General features: G+C 34.5%; 1 protein-coding gene across 1 annotated transcript in view; it reads right to left on the bottom strand.

The window, feature by feature from the left end:
* KCNT2 (potassium sodium-activated channel subfamily T member 2) overlaps window positions 1–22,949 on the bottom strand; it is a 370,279-nt gene that overhangs the window by 151,425 nt on the left and 195,905 nt on the right. The window contains 1 exon segment of the mRNA XM_043568827.1: window positions 10,839–10,947. Coding sequence (XP_043424762.1) covers window positions 10,839–10,947 — 109 coding nt within the window.

The raw sequence follows: 22,949 nt of genomic DNA, 5'->3' as shown, positions 1-22,949 counted from the left end.
TATCTATACATCCTTTTACTACTTAAACAAATAAACTCATACCTGTGCTCCCCATCAGGCAATTCCTAAAATTACCTCTAGCACGGCATTCTAAGAACACACATTTTAATATGAAATGCTGCTAAAGGAAAAAAATGAAATGATGCAGAAAAAATTACAGGAATCTGTTTATATTTCTGATGCTCTTACTCTAATTCACTCTTCTCCTCCACAACTTTTTTTACTATAATATGATGAAACATTACTTTCATATCTGAAAGACATATATGTCAGATATATACATATAGATAGATGATAGATAGACAGACAGATGATAGATGATAGATAGATGATAGATAGATAGATAGATAGATAGATAGATAGATAGATAGATAGATAATCTGTCTACAGTTCCTGGAACAGAGCTTCTGAAATGCTGTATTTCTTGGGGGATAAGAGCCCTAGGAGTTTCTTTTGTTCTAATATTGGTCTTTGACTTACTCCCTGACACAGGTCTCCTAAAACCCTTGTAAATTCTGAAATGGTAAGAATGCCAGAAGCCTCTTTTGTTCTAATGAAGCAACTTTGGATGGGTTCCTGGATAACTCCTAGATGGGGGCTGGTCCCCAGAAAGACCAAATCATGATTAGAAGATTAGAAGATTCAGTTCCACCTCCCCCCTCCTCCAGAGAGAGGATAGGGGCAGCCCGGAAATGGAGTTATCATTGATCATGCCCACAGGAGGAAGCATCCATAAATCCCAACAGTAGGGGGTTAGGAGAACTTTCAGGTTGGTACATACATACACTGGGAAGGTGACATGCCCCAACTCCATAAAGACAGAAACTCCTGCACAAGGGACCCTCCCAGACCTCTACCCTATGAATCTTTTCATCTGGTTGTTTTCTGTATCCTTTACCATGCCCTTTATTAAACTAGTAAATGTAAGTAAATATTTCCCTGAGTTCTTTGAGCCACTCTAGTAAATCAATCAAACCCAAGAAGGGGGTGCTGGACTTGCAACCTATAGCCAAATGTTGGTCAGCAGAAGCACAGGTGACAACCTGGACATGCAAATGGCCTCTGAAAGGGGTGGGGGAAGGGCAGTCCCTGAGCCCTCCCGTGTGGGATCTGATGCTATCTCTGGGTAGAGTCAGACTTGAGTTGAACTGTAAGACATTCAGCTGGTATCCTAGAGAACTGCTTGATGTGGGGAAGACACCTCTACATATTTGGTAACCAGAGAGTCAGAAGTGATGTTCCTATGTGATTAGTGAAGTAGTCTCACCAGGGAGAAAACACAGTAGGGAAGAATCAGGTTTTTCCCTACACGGTAGTGGGGGGGGGGGGGGGGGGGGAGATTGCAATTTTTTTTTCCTTTTTACTATTTTATATATTATTGCATATTTGTATTTTACTGAGTTATAGTACTACTTCTGAACATTCTTAATGGATCTTTTAAGTTTTTAAATCTTACAATATAGCCTATATGCTAGTAATAATAAGATACTATGAGTCGAACACTGTGCATGTCACTGAAGAGCATTTAAGAAACTCCTATTCTAGGTAGAGGCACCTAGCTGGCTCAGTCAGTAGAGCTTGCAATTCTTCATCTTGGGGTTGTAAGTTCAAGCCCCACATTAGGTGTAGAGACTTACTCAAAAATAAAATCTTTAAAAAAAAAAAGAAACTCCTACTCAGGAGTTAAATGAAAATCGAAGCAAGCTACAAATCAATTCATAAACTGCTATAATACAATTTATATTAAACAGGAGGATATACAAAAAAGAGAGGAGAGTGGCAAAAATCAAATAAACTGATTTCTCACTATCTTTGGCTCCCATAGTTAAGTGATGATCTGGTCCACAGAATATATCTGAAATGATTCATGAATCTTTCTCACTTTCCACATCCATCATCACTACTCTGGTTCAATCACTCAGTCTCTCTCACCTGAACACTCTAATAGCTTCCTAAATAATCACCCCTATGAGACCCTTTGTGTCCTGTCCACTGCACTCCACAAGTCCCCTGGAGTTACTTTATTATCTAGTTAAAATGTTATACCTTCAACAATAACTTTCATTAATCTCCTGCAACATTCCAATTCTTTAGTAAAGGCTAATTCACAGTCTCTCTCCACCCATCCCCAAACACATGCTTGTGTGTGCACAGCATGCTGTCATACATGTTTTGAGGCAACATTAGGTAAGTATCCTGTGATAATATTTGCCATCATCTTTATATTAGGATTTCATTCTTTGGGGGTTAAAAGTCTTATTTTAAGAGACTTTTCAATACAAACATAATTACTCCAGAGATGAGGGTATTATATTAAACTATAAAAACTTTACGTAAAATAGGTCTATCAGATTGACTAATCTCATCAAGCAAAATCTGATAAGACTAGAACAGAAATGGAATCATGAGTTTTGATATATAGGGAGGGTGGCAAGGGCAGGAGAGGAGGATCATAAGGTCATAGGTGAAGCTCTATGTGGAAAGAACAGGCTCTGTTAGAGTAGTATTCTCGGGCAAAATGTAAAAGTACACTGACTCGTTCTTGATAAAAAGGGTGAAAGGTAAAGAAAATGAGAAAACCGGCCATTGGAATAGACAGCTAGTCCATCTGATTTATCATCATACTACTAGTACCTAGAATAACAAATTGTTCACAGTAGGACTTAATAACATTGTTTGAATGAGTAAATGTGGGTGCAAGATGATATACCTGTTATTCTTTATAAATCATTGTTATTAAGAAACTACATTACAGACTGAAAATCATATATCTAGGATATGATAGAAAATGCCTGGCACTTTCCAAAGACAGAAGAAGAAATATGCTACTCTGGCTTTCAGAACCATGAAATTGAGTCTTGGAGAAATATAAGACTATAAGAAAATTAATGGAGAAAAATATAAAGATGCTTCAAGTTCATTTAATTTTAAGTTCCCCACAAGAAAATGGCTTGAAATACATAATGTTCAATGGCAATTTAATCAAGTGTCAAAGAGAACAAACAGGAAAGTTGGTTTGGTTATTTAATAGACCCACAAATTAAAATCTTAGAAACTATAAAAAAGTAAAGCAAATAAGTTACCGATATTTTTGTTAAGAGGAATGAAATACTAGAAAATATTTCACTTAAGGAATAATTTACACCAATGTTAATTTTTTAGCTTTGATTAAATGTACCATGATTATATAAGAAATTAACATCCCAGGAAGCTGTGTGATATGAAGGGTATATGGGAATGCTCTATACTGTATATACTAATCTTCCAAAGTTAATTATTTCAATAAAAAATTAAAAAGCAAATGCAATAAAAAAATGGAATATTGATTTAATACTGAATAGTACCATACACTTATAAAAGATATTTGGGGAACAACTGACAACATTTAAACATGAACCAGATCCACGAAACTATTTAATCTTCTCAGAGGTAAAAATGTTATTGTGGGTACACGGCAGAATGTCATTCTTAGGAAAAGCATGCTGAAGTTAAAAATACGTGCATATCTGTGTGCATATCTGTGTGTGTGTGTGTGTGTGTGTGTGTGTGTGTGTGTGTGTGAGTGTGTGTCTGTAGGGAGAGAAGATTAAGCAAATGTGGGAAAATGTTAATTATTGAATGTAAATGGAGGGAATACAGGTTTTCATTGTATAATTTTAAACTGTATATGTTGATTTTTTGCAAAGTAAAAAATAGTGAGGAAAGAAAAAAATTTAAAGACTCTCCAAATTGTGCTGGTTTTGAACAGACCTTAGGTTAAGTGGCTTCTGATAATCTGTCTCATAATACAAAATCAAAGAAAAAATATTTCCACCTGAAAATGAAGAATTTTAAAAACTGTGGTAACTTATCTTTTGAAAAAAATAGGAATTCAAAGCATTATGTTCTTAAGTAGGTTGTAAGAATGAAATTTAAAATGATATCTATGTGGGTGTTACATGGGAAATGAAGAAATTATTCAGCATGAAAAACTCACACCTTACCATTTGGTGAAAGTCAAGCATTGCACTTACATATGTTATTTAGAAACAGCTGAGATAATTTCCAATATTTATATTACTTGGAAATATTTTTCTACTCTCTTTTTTGGGTAGAAAAAAGTGAGGCATTGGAATGTCTGATGTTTCAGCAAAAAAATTAATGGTGACTAAATTGAGATAAGATCTTCAGTTTTTAGTCAAATTATTTCTCCAAGATCTGTGTTTGTGTGGGCACAGACATGTGCACATATGTGCATACTGTAAACAATATTGCTTTTATAATGATAGCCACAACTACCTACTATAAGAAAGATATAAGTGTCTACAATATTGTCAATGGTATTGTTAAAAATATTTTTGTCTATACTTTTAACTTGTATTGCAATTGAAATCTTTTTTTTTTAATTCCCAGAACCAACTCCTACTGTTCTATTATAATGAATCATTCTTCTAGGCATGTTTAAGCTGTGAAGTAGAGAGAATTTCATTCAGTCAACACTTTACTCTTGAGGTACGATTCTTCCTTTCATTCATGTACTGAAACTCAAATTCTCTTATGAAATATCATAGTCAAAGCATGGAAAATAAAATTTATAGAAAATTCACAACCTACAAATTGATTTTTATGTTCTTTACTCTTTTACATTTTCTACTCCTACAAATTTATTAACATTCCTCACGCCTATCTATAGGTGAAAATTTACCAATTTAATTTTTAGGTCTTCTTACATTCTGTTAAAATGACGTAGAAAATTTTCAAGGACCCAGAATGTTGAAAGTTTGTTGACAAAAGAAAGGGAATTGAATATTCACTCACAGGTGACATAACCCTTTATTTGGGGGGTGAAGATAGAGGCAGCGTAAATTTAGCAATGAATTTACTCATATAACAAGAATTCACCTCCCACTGATTTTCTGAGTAATTTCATCTGACTAGGAGACAAATAGCAAACTTCTTTTAGATTCAAATAATTGGACAGCATAGTTTATTATTTAAGTTTATTCAAGGATTTTCAATAAAGCAGTTATTTTCCTAGTATACCACATTTTTTTCTTATGTTTGTCTTGTTTCATGTTTTCTTTTTTAATGATTTTTGGAATACAGAGTGAAGAAAGAGATATGGGCTTGGTTTTATTCTGATTAAAATCTACAGGAACATGTCTGAAAGCTGAACTATTATAACGTTTTCCTTTTTCATCATGGTTTTGCCACGGAGGAGAAAATCTGTGAAGGGCTTAATAATGTGGAGTCCTTTTTTCTAGGTGATTTCAGATCACATATATGACCTTGGAGGCACTCTACTAGAATTGCTAGTCCTACAAGAAGCTGACAAAGAATACAAGATGTTACAAAACCACATTTTTATATTAGTCATAGCTATGGAACACTGCCATTACTTCTTCCTATGTTTCAGTACCAACTGCCACTTCTTAAAAAAGAAGTGTATTGATAAAAAATATTTCTCACTGGAAAAGAGATTTAACACAACCAAAGCTATAGTACCATTTGACTTTTGTTCTCCAGAGGTTGACAAAAATAATCCACCAGGAAGAATCTTACAATAATGATATTGTAAGAGAATGTTGGCACTGATATACTGGAAAAAGGAAACTAGTGAGTTTAGGTTGACGTTAGAGGTACAAAGGTATAGCTGCCTACCATAACACACAAACAGTGATTGCTGTTGCAAATGTGCTGAGGAATATGAAGAGCACCAGTAAGCTTATAGGCAGAAATCGTGGACACCCAGGAAAGAAGAAAAGTGGAGTGTTCTGACACAGCCATGATCATGGCATGGCCTAGTGTGGTGTCAGTGGATAAGCCTGGGATACTCAGGGAGTCTGCCCAGAAGGACTTGATGGATTGAATGCAAACAATGGAAGGATGACTCATAGGTTTTGGGGAAGAAAGAGACAGAAACAGATTTCAAGTCAGGAAGAATCAATAAATATTTCTAGATATCTTAATTTTGAGACAACTGTTAGAAACCTAATGGGAGATACTGACTGTACAGTTGGAGATACAAGACTGAAGCTCATAGTGAATACTGAGGCAGAGATTTAATTTTGGAAATCATATAAATGTATATGATCCCCTTTTTCTTAGTGGAATATATGTATAATTATATATTATATAATCTTAAATAAATAATGGCAATTTTATTTCACGCTTTTCAATGCTTACTACTTTTATTTATTTTTGTAATCTTACTGCACTCCTTAGGATTTCCAGGAAAAAGCTGAGTAAAAGTGGTTTTAGTAAGCACCTTTGTTTGAATGTACTCTTAAAGGTAAACTTTCAATATGTGGTCATTAAATGTTCTTTATTCCTCTAGGTTATTTTGTAGATAATTTTCCTTAGCTTAATGAATGTTTTCCTCATGGCTTTCTAACCCTGTTTCTTTCTTTTTTTTTTAATTGTAAATCGATACTGAATCTTCTCTCAAATGCTTTTTTTGTATGCATTAAAATCATGATACTAATTTCTCTTTTAACATAAAGATCTCTTTCTACAATAATTTCAGCTTGGTAATATTATTTTTTAAATACATTACTTTGTTACTTCTTAGTATATTTTATATACTAAATTGGTCTCTAATCATTTCTTATACTCTCTTCAATGAATTTTGTATCATGGCTAGGATAGCCTCATAAAATGAGTCTGGGAAATATCTTTTTTTTTCTATTTCCTGGAAAACATGTGCAAGCTGAGAACTATGTGCTTTTTGAATATTTACTATAATTAGCAATTTGTAAAACATTATGAGCAATCCTCAGTTACTTTTCCTGGAAACAAGGGTAACACAGTTTTGTTAGGATGAGAAATAGACATTTAAGATTAATGATAATCATCAATTTGATAGGTACCAATTACTAGCGGTTGATGTTCTTTTGAATATTTTTTAATCATAACAACCCTATGGGATAGTTTCCCTTATTATCCTCTTCTTCTATATCAAAGAACTCAAGTTGAGAGGCGCGTGGGTGGCTCAGCCAATTGAATGACTGACTCTTGATTTTGACTCAGGTCATGATCCCAGAGTTGTGGAATCAAGCTTCGCACTTGGCTCCATGCTGAGCATGAAGCCTGCTTAGGATTCCCTCTCTCTCTCTCTCTCTCTCTCTCTCTCTCTCTCTCTCTCTCCCTCTGCCCCTCCCCCTGCTTGCTTTCTCTCTCTCTCTCTTTAAAATTAAAAAATATAAATAAATTTAAAAAAAAACTCAAGTCAAGAGAAATTAAGGAGCTTCGGATCATGCAGTTACTATATAATAGAATGAAGATTTGACTGAGGATGGTCTCTTTACAGATTTCCCAATATCAGTTTCTTTACTTTGACAAATTTATTATAAAAAGGAAAATTGCTGAAAGTAAACTTGTTGTATGAGATTGTTTGAGTTTCTTTTCTTCTTAGGAAACTTGTGGTGATTAAAATAATCAAATTATCTATGAAGTATATTTTTATGCTATTGAATCTCATTAAAATTTGTCGTGTGCATGGGTTTATATTCAGAAATTCTGTATCATAGCTATTATTCTATTGAGAACTTTCTATCTCTAGACTTACTATTTTTACTTTCCTGTCTTGGTGAAATGAATAAAAGCATATCTTTTCTGCTGCTGAAATCAAGCCCACCTAGACTTTTCCCCTGTAACTCTCATCAAAGTGTAGAGGATTATTTTAATTATAATTAATGATATAATAATTCATTCAAATGATATTTTAACAAGTCAATAGTTTACCTTAATGAATGCCTATAGTCATTTTGTTCAGAAGGAAAGGATCCATACATGATAGGAAAGGTAGATCTGTATAAAGGAATAATTGGTAGGTTGCTATATTGTTTCTATTTTTTAATATTTTATAAACTCATAACCCAAATTTTGAAGTTTCTTCTTTTCCTTTTTTAAAAACATGGATTTACTTTTTAAAAATATATAACTTATAGTCATAGTAGTAGTGCCACAATTTAGGGTGTATTAAAGGGGCTATTTAAATAAAGAGAAACAGGGCACCTGCGTGGCTCAGTTGATTAAGTGTCAGACTTGATTTTGGCTCAGGTCATGATCTCATGGTTCCTGAGACCAAGCCTCATAATGGGCTCTGTGCTGACAGCATGGAGCCTGCTTGAGAGTCTCTCTCTCCCTCCCTCTCTCTCTCTCTTCTATGTCTCCTTCACTCATGCATGCGCTCTGTCTCTCAAAATAAACAAACATTTTAAGGTAAATAAAAAAATAAAATTACCTCATTTTATATCCTGTGATAATTAGAATTGTGCTATTTAACATTTATAATGAAAAGACAGTAATATAAATATTATCAAATGATATGGTTTAAAAGTAAAGCAAATATTATTTTATTACAAATGATATTTGTTATCTATTGCCAAATAACAAATAACTACAAAGCATAGTGACATAAAGCAAGCACACTTTTATTTCTCAAAATTCTGTAGGTTAACATGACTCCTTGGGTTGGCTGTGGGCAAGTCAGGAGATAGAGAGGTAGGATGCCTAGGATGGATAAGTCTCATTTTCCAAGTGATTGTTCATCTTTAGGGAGGCTAAATTGGGATCCTTTACATGCAGTCTCTGGGTAATGTTCCAGTGAAGGGAAAGCAAAAGCATAGACTTTTAAGGCTTAGCCTCTGAAGTCATACAGTGTAACTTTTGTCACATTCTATTGGGCAAAGCAAGTCACAAGACCAGCACCTATTCAAGTGGTGGGGAATTACATTTCATCTCTTAATGGTATAAGCTGCAAGGTCCCATCAACATAGGACATAGACACAGGGAACATGGTTCATTGAAGACCATTATTTTAACAATCTTCCATACAAACTAAGTGACAGCTTGATACATTTCCTTTTGAAATGCAAAGTCCATAATCTTTTAACCTCATGCTGAGATGTAAAATATATTATATCGGTTGCAGAGTCTCATACATCACCCCAAACTGTCTTATGGCGTTTTAATGAAACTAGGATGCTTTCATCTTTTTATAATATAAGAAAAGAGTTCCTCTGAGATGTTGTAATCTCAGCCATAAAAGAATACAGACATCATTAAGAGGAATTTCAGCAGGTGCCATAAATTAGATATATTGTGATACACTATCAGGATAGAATTTTTAACTATCTCATTCATTTCAATGGGTTTATCAAAAAATGGCAAAATAAGAATATGAAAGAGAATCGATACAAATAGTCTTTGTAATTTCTTGTTTGTAAAGGTGGACTGTTTCAGTGAGTTTGATCTATCTGTTGTGAGCCTATCTATGGCCTGCTAAGAAAGGGAAAAGAACAAAAGTCTATTCTGAAATTTAGTAATAACACATTCAAAATTATGATCCACATTCGATTTCCATTTATTGAGCATCTACTATGTTTCCAATATTATTTAATTCTTACTGTTAATCCTAACTAATGGAATAAAGACATCATAATTACGATACCTAATTTAACAAAAAAGAAATATGGGTTCAGAACTCTAATTTGCCTACCTAAATCTTAAGTGGTGGCACTCAAATTTAAATTCTCATTTTTAGGACTTGGTCTGATGCTTATGCCATTACCACCTTCCTAGAAAATTATATCATTAGAAGTCATTATCAGGTATGATAAGAATTTTATAAAAATATTCCTTTTGCTAATAACAATAAAAAGGGAGCAGCTTAGTTGCAAGGGTCTTTTAAATAAACAATTGGCATTTCTTTAATGCTAATTAAATATGTAACAGGTAGCAGATGGAGAATTTACATGTATTTTCCACTAAATTTCACAAAGTCATTTACAAAGGAGGTGCTGTTATTTTTAATTTTCAGTTTAGGGAACAGGCTTAAAAATGCCCTGGCACCATCATCACAATTTTAATCAGTTATTAGTACTTAAAAAAAACCTTCCAGACAGATACTTAAATGCTGCCATAGTTGAGAGCCATTGCTTTGTTTACTATAAATTTTAGGGGAAAAAAAAATGATGCCATTAGAAGCAAAGTTAAAAGATAAAAAAAACAGAGCAAATTGAATGGCAATATTTTTTGTTATTATTTAGAAATTTCTTAGTGCTTATAATTTTTTCACTAAAAATCATATACAAATAGGTAAACATTATAAGATATGTAAACACATCTTCTGAAGGGAATACATTTTGCTAACGCATAGTTAAAATGGTTTACATCTTAATAGTGTTTGCAGCTTCAATTATGAAGGTGAAATGTTAAAAAAACAAAGTTGTTTTTTTCTTACATGACTATAAATTACTGTCTGGATCAAAATTAGTTCCTACAGAAACATTTAAGAAAAAATTAAAGTATCATCTTACTGTTCAATTTCCTAACAGTTTAAAGTATAATCTCAGATGAAATTACTTCAAAAGCAGTGTCTCTATGAAAAACTCACATGTATGTTTTTCTTGAAATGTTTTCAAAATCTATCTCTAAATAAATCTATTTGTACTTGAATACATTTCAGTATTACTCTAATGCATGGGAAGTTTACTTGTGTATTAAATAATCTATAGCAAAACACTATCTAACTGTGTAAACATAAGAATAAATTAATAGATACATAGCATTTGAAACCTGTGTTTATATTATGCATAAAACTATAAGTGCTAATCTATTTATAGTCTTATCAAGATATCCAGGAAATTCAGTTGCTAAAATCACCAAGTTATATAAATTAAAGATACACTCTCAAAATATTATCTTGCCACTTTTTAAAGTGAGTATCTTCTTTTATAACAAGTAGATGATAAAAGGAATCCCTCTATTCTATACATTCATGAATATATTAAGTTGCCACTAATTTCAGAGACATATCTCTTACCATCCAATTTGAAATTTGAAATTAAACTTACCAGCAAATTTGATATGAAATTTATTTTCAGGCTTCAATATCTGGACATACAAAGGGCAATTTGGAGCAAAATCTTTTACAGCCCATGCTCTCAAAATTGTTTGGTGGTCCTGAAATGATAAATATCAAAATATCATGAAATAAAATGAAAAATTTATACTACATAAAGTAAAAATAATCAACCAGTGTGTTAAATGCACACATCCACAATTTAAACATATTTTAATTAAACATACAAACATACAAAATAATTAATTCAAGGACTTATTTGTAAATATATTTATTATTTCTACAAAAGAGATTAACAATATCTAATTCAATCAGTGCTAATTACCAGCACTTAAAAAATTAGCAGAGAGTAAGAGGAAAGTTTCTTCAAAAACTTAAAAGTACTCTTCTTGGAAAATAGTTGAGGGTCAGAAGCCTTCAACAATGCAGCACAACTAATAGTTTTTAGTAACAGTTTCCATGGAAAAAATATGGATTTATAAAAATTCTAACACTTTTAGAAAGATTGGCAAGAGAGGAAGGACTACAGCAACCACACAGGTAGAGAATACACTATTTAAAATTTGTTTCTATATAAAAGTAAAAGTAAGAGAATCTTGACTCTACATGGGTCAGTTGGAAAAGATCAGTAACTTTCAGATATTAAAAATACCAAGACAGTTAAAAAAAAAAAAGAAGGTGCTAAGATTTAGAAAAAGAATAAAAATCCTGCTTAACATTAAATCTTACACATAGTGTGAGCCCATAAATTATTACTTAATTCATTAAGTAGATCAAAGCAAATTATTACAGAAATGAGTCAGCTAAAATACATTTTGAAAAAGGAAACAAAAACATTTTCCAGGGTAGCACTGCCCTTGGAGTGAGTAGCCATTAGCCACATGTGGCTGTCTAAATTTAAAGTAACTAAAATTAAGCATTCTATTTCCCTGTCACACTGGCCATATTTCAAGTGTTCAAAGCCACATGTGGCTAATCCAAAGCGTTATGGAACAGTGGAGATATAAGCATTTGTATCATCAAAGGAAGTTCTATTTGACAATGCTGTTAGGGAAACAAGAGGGCAATTAAAAATATAAATGGATATAAGGGATTATGTAAAGAAGTGCAGAAAGAAGCTGCTGTAGGTAGTTAGTAACTTTAAGAGGCATGAAAGTTGATGAATAGTAACTCCGAATTCTAAAGTGGATAAATGGACAATGTGTGTCTTCCAGGCAAACATTCAATGAAACTGATACAGTGTGATGGTTAATTTTATGTATCAACTTGGCTGGATCATGAGGTGCCCTGGTATTTGGTTAAACATTATTCTGGATGGGTGGTAGACCCCAGAAAAGGGACAGGCAGAGAACAGAAGCCACATATCCTGTGTATAAATTTATACAACACTGGCTAACCGCTAAACCATGCATACATGGGACAGAATAAGAGCAATCTCAACTGAGATTTGAATCACTGCCAAATGCTAGGGTAAGAGAGATTGTATTCAAGTGAACCAAATTAACTGCTTGCTAAAACAAGACTATCAACACTCTTTGGAGGAATATAATAGACTCCAAGTCTCCACAACATAACATAATATTCAGAATACATTGCAAAAGTATTGAATATATGAAGTGCCAGAAAAATGTGACCTATTTGTTTATTTCATGGGAAACAAACAAAATTAAATCCAATAAACATTAGCCTCTAGATGATCTAGATGTTTGAATTATCAGACTAGGGCTTAAAGCAGATAATAAAAATATCATCACTGAGATAAAGGAAATATGCTCATAATAAATAGAGGAAAACTCTAAACTAATAGAAAATATTTTTAAATTTTTTAAAAATATTTATTTGTTGATTTGAGAGAGAGAGACAGTGCATGCGTAGGTGTGAGCACACAAGCAGGGGAGGGGCAGAGAGAGAGGGAGATAGAGAATCCGAAGCAGACTCCAGGCTCTGAGCTATCATCAGCACAGAGCCCGACATGGGGCTTGAGCCCACAAACCATGAGATCATGACTTGGGCCAAAGTCAAACACCTAACTGCCTGAGCTACCCAGGTGCCGCTAAAAAATATTTTTTTTCATTAAACAAAAAGCAAAAATACCTGAAAAATATTCACTGAATTGGCTTTGAAGTAGAATGGAGATGACATAGGAAAGAGTCAGTGAACTTGATCATAGATCAACAGAATTTATCCAATTTGAAAAACAAAGAGAAGAGGAATAGAGAAGGAACACAGTTCAGGGACTTGTGCAACAATGTAAAAATGTCTTATATAATATAATTGGATTTCCAGGAAGAACACAAAAGAGAAAATAGAACAGAAAATGATTTGAAGAAATAGTAGCCAGAAACTGCCCAATTTTGTTAAAGGCATACTTTTCCAAGTTCAAGAAGCTCAGAAAATCCCCAACTGCATAAATGAAAAGATGACCACACTAATCACATTGTAGTTAAATTACTGAAAACCAAAAGTAAAGACAATATTTTGAAAACAGCCAAAGAAACACAGTTTTGTGACCAAGGATTCTTACCAGCAATCATGGAAACCAGGTAACACGGAAACAGTATCCTAAACTCTAGAATGAGGGGAGGAAAAAACTATTACATCATAATTTTATAGAGAAAGATCCTTCAAAGAGGTGAAATAAAGGCTTTTTCAATTAATGAAATCTAAGAAAGTGTGTCGTCATCAGTATCAGACTACAAGTATAAGAAACTTCTGTATGCTGAAGGGAAATGATACCAGAGTGAAAACTTTAGATTTCAAAAAAGACTGTAAGAAATGGTTACTATTGAGTGAATATAAAATAAGAGCTTTCCTCTGGAATTCTTTAAAATACAGATATATTCATAAAGAAAAAATATAGTATTGTCTTATGGGATATGAAATTTATGAAAGTAACAGAAGAATAAGTGCAAAGTTTCTAACTTCAATAAATTGTGTCATATTTAAAAATAAATGGTATGATATTAACATGAAGTGGACTATGAAAAGGTAAGGCCAGGTATTGTAGTCCCTAGAGAAGTCACTAAAAAAATTTCAAAAGATAATTCCTAAAAAGCCAATAGGTATATAAAACTTGAATTCCTAAAAGAAAAAAAAAGTCAAATAATTTTTTTAAATGTAGAAAGGGAAAACAAAAAACAACTTAGGTAAGACCTACATCCAACCATATAAATGATAGCACTGAATGTTAATGAACTGAACATATTAAAACATAAAGAATATTAGAACAAAAGAAATAAGACCCAACCATAAGCAATTTAGGAGAGATGCATGTTAAATATAAAGTTACTGGTAAGAGAAAAGGAGTAAATGATAATAAGAAAACAAACAACCCACTTTGAAAGCGAGCAAAAGATCTTAACAGACACCTCACCAAAGAAGATTTACAGATGACAAATAAGCATATGAAAAGATGTTTAACATCATATATCATTAGGGAATTGCAAATTAAAACAGTGAAATACCACCACACAACTACTGGAATGACTAAAATCCAAAACACCAACAACACCAAATACCAGTGAGGATGTGGGACAGTAGAAAGTCTCATTTATTGCTGGTGGGAATGCAAAATGGTTTAGCAACTTTGAAAGACAGTCTACACTTTCTTATAAAACTAAGCATACCCTTACCATATCATCCAGCATTTGGGTCCCATGGTATTTACCCAAATGATTTATCCACCTGAAACCTGCCCCTGGTTGTTTACAGCAACCTTATTCATATTTGCAAAAACTTGGAAGTAACCAAGATGTCCTTCAATAGGTAAATTGATAAAACAAATGGGTACATCCCAATAATAGAACATTTTTCAGCAATAAAGAGAAATGAGCTGTCCAGCCATGGAAAGACACAGAGAAAACTCAAATACTGCTAAATAAAAGGAGCCTAACTTAAAAGACTGCATACCATATGATTCCAACTATATGACATCTGGAGAAGGGACACTATAGAAAGTGTAAACAGATCAGTGTTTGCTAACGGGCTTGGCAGTGGGGGCAGGTGGAGAAGTAGGGATGGATAGGTGGAACACAGGGGATTTTTAGAGCAGTGAAAGTATTCTGAAAGTTATCGTAATGACGGATAGATATCATTCTACATTTGTCAAAACCCACAGAATGTACAAAGCAAAGAATAAAACTTAATGTAAACTATGGACTTTAATAATAATAATATATTTATTTGCAAATATCAACATGTATAAATCAGTTGTGGCAAATGTACCACAGTAACACAAGATGCTAGTAACAGTGGAAACTGGGGAGGAGGGATGGTGGAAATTCTCCATATTTTTTGTTTGATTTTCCTATAAACCCAAAACTGCTAAAAAAAAAAAAAAGTCTATTAAAAAAAAACCAAGCAGACAAAGCGTGAGCTTTAGTCACAAATTCGGAGCTCTAATTTCACTCTAGAATTTACAAACAGTGTAAGTAAAATTACTAACCAAATCTGATTCTCAGAATAAAAGGTTCAATTGTTTGTAAAGTGGAGGTAGGCAGCTGGCTCTTCTTATTTCACATGATGTCTGGCAACATGTGACTGGTAGACCACTGGCTCCCTAAAATTTTCTCCCTTGGCTTCCATGACACCAATGTCCCTGATTGTCCTTTGGATTTTTTATCCAAAATTGAACTCATCTTCAGATCTGCTGGTAATTCTTTCTTGTCAAAGAGGTGGGTTTTACCAGACACTAAATTCTGATACCTCTGCATCCAATACTCTCCTCCATCCCTCCCTCCCTCCCTCATACCCCTGCAGTCAATCAGTCCTCAAGTCTTGTTGATGATGTCTTCTTTTTTTTTCAATATATGAAATTTATTGTCAAATTGGTTTCCATACAACACCCAGTGCTCATCCCAAAAGGTGCCCTCCTCAATACTCCCTCCCACCCCCCATCAACCCTCAGTTTGTTCTCAGTTTTTAAGAGTCTCTTATGCTTTGGCTCTCTCCCACTCTAATCTCTTTTTTTTTCCTTCCCCTCCCCCATGGGTTTCTGTTAAGTTTCTCAGGATCCACATAAGAGTGAAACCATATGGTATCTGTCTTTCTCTGTATGGCTTATTTCACTTAGCATCACACTCTCCAGTTCCATCCACGCTGCTACAAAGGGCCAAATTTGGTTCTTTCTCATTGCCATGTAGTACTCCATTGTGTATATAAACCACAATTTCTTTATCCATTCATCAGTTGATGGACATTTAGGCTCTTTCCATAATTTGGCTATTGTTGAGAGTGCTGCTATAAACATTGGGGTACAAGTGCCCCTATGCGTCAGTACTCCTGTATCCCTTGGGTAAATTCCTAGCAGTGCTATTGCTGGGTCATAGGGTAGGTCTATTTTTAATTTTCTGAGGAACCTCCACACTGCTTTCCAGAGCGGCTGCACCAATTTACATTCCCACCGACAGTGCAAGAGGGTTCCCGTTTCTCCACATCCTCACCAGCATCTATAGTCTCCTGATTTGTTCATTTTGGCCACTCTGACTGGCGTGAGGTGATATCTGAGTGTGGTTTTGATTTGTATTTCCCTGATGAGGAGCGATGTTGAGCATCTTTTCATGTGCCTGTTGGCCATCTGGATATCTTCTTGAGAGAAGTGTCTATTCATGTTTTCTGCCCATTTCTTCACTGGGTTATTTGTTTTTCAGGTGTGGAGTTTGGTGAGCTCTTTATAGATTTTGGATACTAGCCCTTTGTCCGATATGTCGTTTGCAAATATCTTTTCCCATTCCGTTGGTTGCCTTTTAGTTTTGTTGGTTGTTTCCTTTGCTGTGCAGAAGCTTTTTATCTTCATAAGGTCCCAGGAATTCATTTTTGCTTTTAATTCCCTTGCCTTTGGGGATGTGTCGAGTAAGAGATTGCTACGGCTGAGGTCAGAGAGGTCTTTTCCTGCTTTCTCCTCTAGGGTTTTGATGGTTTCCTGTCTCACATTCAGGTCCTTTATCCATTTTGAGTTTATTTTTGTGAATGGTGTGAGAAAGTGGTCTAGTTTCAACCTTCTGCATGTTGCTGTCCAGTTCTCCCAACACCATTTGTTAAAGAGACTGTCTTTTTTCCATTGGATGTTCTTTCCTGCTTTGTCAAAGATGAGTTGGCCATACGTTTGTGGGTCTAGTTCTGGGGTTTCATTCTATTCCATTGGTCTATGTGTTTGTTTTTGTGCCAGATTATGTCTTCTAAAATTGTTCTAATACGTCTACTTCTCTCCAAGCTCCCTGCCAGAACCCGAGTCTAAACAGCCATCACTTCAAGCTTGGAGTGAAGGCAACAACCTCCAAATCAATCTATCTCAAGGTTTATATTTTTTACTAATTGTGTGTTCTTATCAGATTTACTGCCTTTTCAAACTACAATCTGATTGTATATTTGGCTGCTGAGAACCCTACAGTGGCATTCCTTATCCTGAGCATCAAGCCCAAACTTCTTAACAAGGCTTGCAAGACCCTATATTAAACTGTCCCCAAATTACTTCCCTAGCCTTTGCATTCTTTGTTCCAGTGGTAAGGCATCCTCCATCCTTGAGCCTCCAGAATTTCTGTCACTTATTCTAGGAAACCCTCTTCTTCTGACTGAAGTCCATGCTAGCTGTTTCCACTGCATTTTGTATTTGACCATCATAGTATTCACTCACCTGTGTTTTTTTTTAATTTTTTTTTCAACGTTTATTTATTTTTAAGACAGAGAGAGACAGCATGAACGGGGGAGGGGCAGAGAGAGAGGGAGACACAGAATCGGAAGCAGGCTCCAGGCTCTGAGCCATCAGCCCAGAGCCTGACGCGGGGCTCGAACTCACGGACCGCGAGATCGTAACCTGGCTGAAGTCGGACGCTTAACCGACTGCGCCACCCAGGCGCCCCTCACCTGTGTTTTTAAGTTGATCTCCACTACACTGTAAGCTCTAAGAAAACAAGGGCCATGTTTATACTTCATTCATCCTAAGGGTACTTCATTCATCTCTAGCAACCAGCTTTCATTTGCTTTTCAAAGATGAGTAAGAAAAACCATATTTACTTCATAGGGATATTGTGAGCATCAAGTGAGATAATGTAAAGAAGCATCAGGCACACAGAAAGCATTTATTAAATCTGTCACATCAGTGGATAAATAGATGGATGAAGTACTGACCCTAAAAGCCCACAAATCTCCCTTGTTTTATTCATGCATTGTGCCCTACCAACAAGCATCTATGACCTTGTGAGTGGAGCACTAAGTAAGGAAAAAGGAAACAAGGTACCAGGGCATAAATGTCACATAAGGAATAGGAAATAGGTATTTGCTAATACAGATAATAAAACAGCACAGAAACAAGATTTTTAATTCATTCTTCTAACAACAGAAAATGATATTGATTTCATTTTTTTCCTTGCTGACAAAATTCACCCTGAAATAAGACACGCTAAATTTAATCGTAACCAAAAAATAAAAGCATCAACTGTGACAACTTTGGAATACACAGCCTAAATAATAAAGGAAGATAACACAGGGTATTATTGGGTCATCATAAGTGTCTATTGCTGCTGCGAAAGCTGAACATTTCTCCTAAAGTCAGTTTACCTAAAAATTAAATTGGCTAAAATCATCTTCATAAAATTCAACTTTTATAATTTTAAATATCTAAAAATTATTTGTTGGCATTCTAAGGACCTAAAACAAATCCCTTTACCTATGGCAAAGGTCTTTATTCCTGAATTCCAAGTGACCCATGAAAGAACTCAACCTTTTAGATGAAATTTTATACATAAGTTGTTTCCCCACCTCTCCATGAGAATCTGTAATTTTCATTAGATTCTCAAACACAGTCTACAACTCAGAAAATGGCTAAGACATTAGTGTGATCAAAGGTCACTTTCAACCCCATTTTCAATTATAAACATACATATGTAGCACTTAACAAATGATAGATTTATTTTTTTATATTTTGAGTATATTTTGATAACCTATCTACTGGAAACAGTTTTTAGGATCAAGTAAAACTGAATTATGAAACTTAAAATAATATATGTATATAAATTTGCCCCCAATTTATAGATCCTTGAACAATGTAGATACAACATTTATACAAGAGTCAAACAACTTGCAGCAAACTGGAAAACAAATCTTTCCTAAACACAACTCATATGTACTGTTTTATAAACAACTCTTGCCAAATATACTCCTTGCCTAGAGAATAATATACTCCTAGAAGTCCCTCTCAAGACGTTGCATTAGACTCAAAAGCACCTTGACTGCAAGGGGCCATTTTGTTCACAATTACACTGTCTGGGTCTAATAAGTAAACTGATAAATTATAAGGTTAGATATATAGCTGATATATTATAAGGTTACCTATATACATATATATGTATGTATATATACACACATATATATATAGCTAATGATACAAAAAAATTGAATGTAATTCTGATACATAGGATCTATGTATGTGTTATCTATGATTAATTGGTTTGACTTTATGATGGAATTAAGGAAACTGCATAGTTCATTTGTAATGAATTGTAATTGATGTCTTTGGAGAATTAGGCTTCACATTTGATGTATATTTATTAAGTACAAAAGTAATTCAGAATGTTCTTAAATAAAATACTAAAAATGAAGCATATAACCAAAAACTCTAATAGATATAAAACATTAAATCATCATCATGTTGCCTTTTAGACTACCAAGCTATTAGAAAGCCATCTAGTTTGAGTCAAACATCTATAGGTTCAGCAGTAACCCATCTTCAAGAACTATGGACACCATAGTCAAAAATAATTAAAGAAATCTTAGTCTAGCATTCTAGATTTTGGTATCAAAACTTGACTGCTAGGATAATTTCATCTTTCTGCCAAGTTTAAACAGAAGGGATTTGACATTATGTCTGACACAGAAACATTATCTTGGATTCCAGTTTTAAGATTATTTGTACTTCCTGCTCCTTCCAATGATCTCTCAGGGACTGGAATCCTACTTCTGATTTCCATTCTTACAGCTGAGAGTTACAGATGCATAATGGCAAAAACCTGACTGGCTGTTTGAAATTCCAGATATAGCATATTCCTAGAATCTTCTTACCAGAAATTTTGGGACTGTGTACCGAGTCTACTTTATGGTCAGCTAAATAATACATATACTTTCTGTCTTTACTTGTCAAGAACCAAAGCCTATTTTGCGCTCTGCTTCTCAAAGCTGAAATCTTGTATTATTTCTTAGAGCTTGTTGGCCTAAGTTCTAATAATTTGCCCAGAGCCTTACACCCCTTAAATGGTGTCTTTTGCATATTTAAATCCTCTCCCAGGAAAAAAAAATCCTCTCCCAGGTTCTTCAGGAATCACCATTAACAGCAAATCTAACTCCAGATCATAATCCTCTTGAGTCTTCCCTGATTTATTCTTAACAAAGTTGTGACCACAGCATTTTAAAACTCTCACAAAGCCCATTGACATGTGTCAAGTGAATAATCAATAAAGTGATTCATAAAGAGGCTAGGCTATCTTGAAAGCATGTACCTGAAGTTCAGTGATAATCATCTGCCAAGAATTTACCAAAAGATATTTCTGGACAGATTAAAAAATGAGTTACACTGGCGATCACAGGGTGTCTTAGCAAGTTTAAAATTCACAGTTTGAAATTCTGTGATTTTATTAATTAGACAGGAAGATGTTTGTGAGAATGTATTATTAACCACTGGGTTGAATTAACAAGCAAAAAATTTTGCAATACCTTTCCAAAGAATTTAAGGTACATTTTATTAGGTAATGACGTAACAGAAATGGTTATTGTGTTAAAGTGTTGCAATGCTCAAAATGGATCTGCTTAAGACAAAATAAAATTCTTTTAAAAAAAGTTTAAATTGTGAAGGACAGCAGAATATGCCATTCCAGAGTATGCCTTTTTAGCATAAAGATTATTTTGATCTGATTATTTTTGAGAAAAAGGAGCCATAGGAGAAGCTCTTAAACCAGAGTAGATACTACCCTTATTCATAAAGTAAATCTCCATTTGTAAGGGTAACTCTCTCCCTGTACCAGGAAGAGAAGGATGACTGACAGCTCTTTATCAGTGGAGAAGGCACCAGACTTAAATCAGCATAACAACCTTACTATACTTGCCTTGATAATCTCCAGAACTAGTCTCCCCACTCCCACATCGTTCTTTTGTCATTAGCTGAAGATAGTATTGAAGGTGATGGCTTGGGTCATTTGGGGGAGTTGTACAGCTTTCCTGGGTATCTCCCATGTACACATGAGGTATACATATTAAACTTCTGATTGCTTTTCTCTTGTTATTCTTTTATTACCAGGGAGAAACAGCCACAGAACCTAGAGTGCAAAGGAAAATTACTTCCGCCCCCTACAACTGCAAACATTGTATTTCAGCTCTTTTCTCATGCTGTCTGAAAGGGTCACATAGGGAATTTGCTGTCTGAGTGTTTGATGACTGTTTGCCTTTTACTCTAAGATTCCATATGTTCAAAAATGCATGTAATAATCAGGAAAAAATGAGCATCTTTGACATTTAAGAGGAAAGCTAACAACATAGTTTAAAATAAATCTTTTTTCTGAAAGTTACAACTTAAAGTCTTCGGAGTCAGATGACCAAGATGGTTTTAAAGTTTCCCTCAGCTTGATTTCCTGACAGGTTTCTTCCTGACCACAGGCCTCTGACCTCCCTTTTCTTAGAACCTTTATTTTAGAAAAAGTCCAATTATAAATTCTTTTTTTCTGCCCCTTTGAGATTTAAATCTTCTCCCAGGCTTTCACCGGTTTTACAAACCAGAAATGTCTTTCTCAAGAACCTGAGGGCCATTGCTCTGAAAGGTATTCAACAAAGAATCGAGAGCCTCTACCTCCCTTATCTATGGGAACATAGGACCCTAACTTTCTTAAGAGACAATTAGCAAATCATGCTGGAATCACATGGAGCAATCTCCCCTCTCCAGGATTTTTCCACTGTGTTCATCCCAGAACTTAAAAATCCTCTAACCTTTTGTTTCCAAGTTGTTGAGTTCAATCTCTCTCCTTTACCGCAACAGTCCTAAATAAAATCTCCCTTGCTTGTTTAACAATGTCTGATACAATTTTTCCCTGACACAGACAGAATAAAGTATAAATACTAGGTCTGTGAGCTCTGAACCATATGCACCTAAGAACTTAAAATAGCTAACCACAGTATTATTTTATTAATCTACAAACTGAAGCTAGTAATAACATCTTTGCAAGGTTGTTATGAAAACACATCACATATATAATATGTATAAATATATATAAATAATCTTTAGCCTGAAATCAATATTTAGTAACGGCAAATAAATGAGAGGTGTTATTATGTATTTTTTTTCAGTTTCAAAAGCAAGAAGTTTAAAAATCAGTTGTGCCAAGAAAGCTAAAAGAGCAAAGTAAACACTACAGGTTTTTTTTCAGAAGTAGGCCATTTATGTAAAAATCCATATGTCCAGTTGAGCTCAAAAAATTAAATTCTTTTGCCACTGCAAAGAAAACCCGTCTAAATGGTAAATCTACTATGCTGCATACATTAAAATGACTGCATGGATATTTAACTTTGAACAAATCTTTAGGAGTACACCTAATGATAGACTGAGTGAACAAGATATTGAAAGTAAAGCATCTGAACCTTTTTTTTTTAATGTTTTATTTATTTTTGAGAGAGAGAGACAGAATACTAGCAGAGAAGGGACAGAGAGAGACACACACACAGAATGTGAAGCCGTCTCCAGGCTCCGAGCTGTCAGCACAGAGCCAGACGCGGGGCTCAAACTCGTGAACTGCAAGATCATGACCTGAGCCAAAGTCGGATGCTTAACCAACTGAGCCACCCAGGCATCCCTTGTGTCTAAACCTTTTAAAACACATCACAACATAAGCCAACATTCCTCTGTCCATTCAGCACCTCTTACTTTCCAGCTCACTATCTGGGACTGTGATTCCAAAGAATGTCCGACATCATCAGCAACTTCAATCTATTGATACTCTCATTCTCTTTATCTCTATGCCCACATTCTTTTCCCTGCTTACCGGCTTGTACCAAATGTTTCACCAAGTAAGCAGACTCTGGCATAAACAATCATGTTGCTTGCCTCTCTGACTCAGGCCCACTCTATAGG

This window comes from Prionailurus bengalensis, chromosome E4 (genome assembly GCF_016509475.1).
Source record: "Prionailurus bengalensis isolate Pbe53 chromosome E4, Fcat_Pben_1.1_paternal_pri, whole genome shotgun sequence".
Taxonomy (NCBI): Eukaryota; Metazoa; Chordata; class Mammalia; order Carnivora; family Felidae; genus Prionailurus; species Prionailurus bengalensis.
The sequence above is the reverse complement of the archived record's forward strand: the minus strand, read 5'-3'. Positions and strand labels throughout refer to the sequence as shown.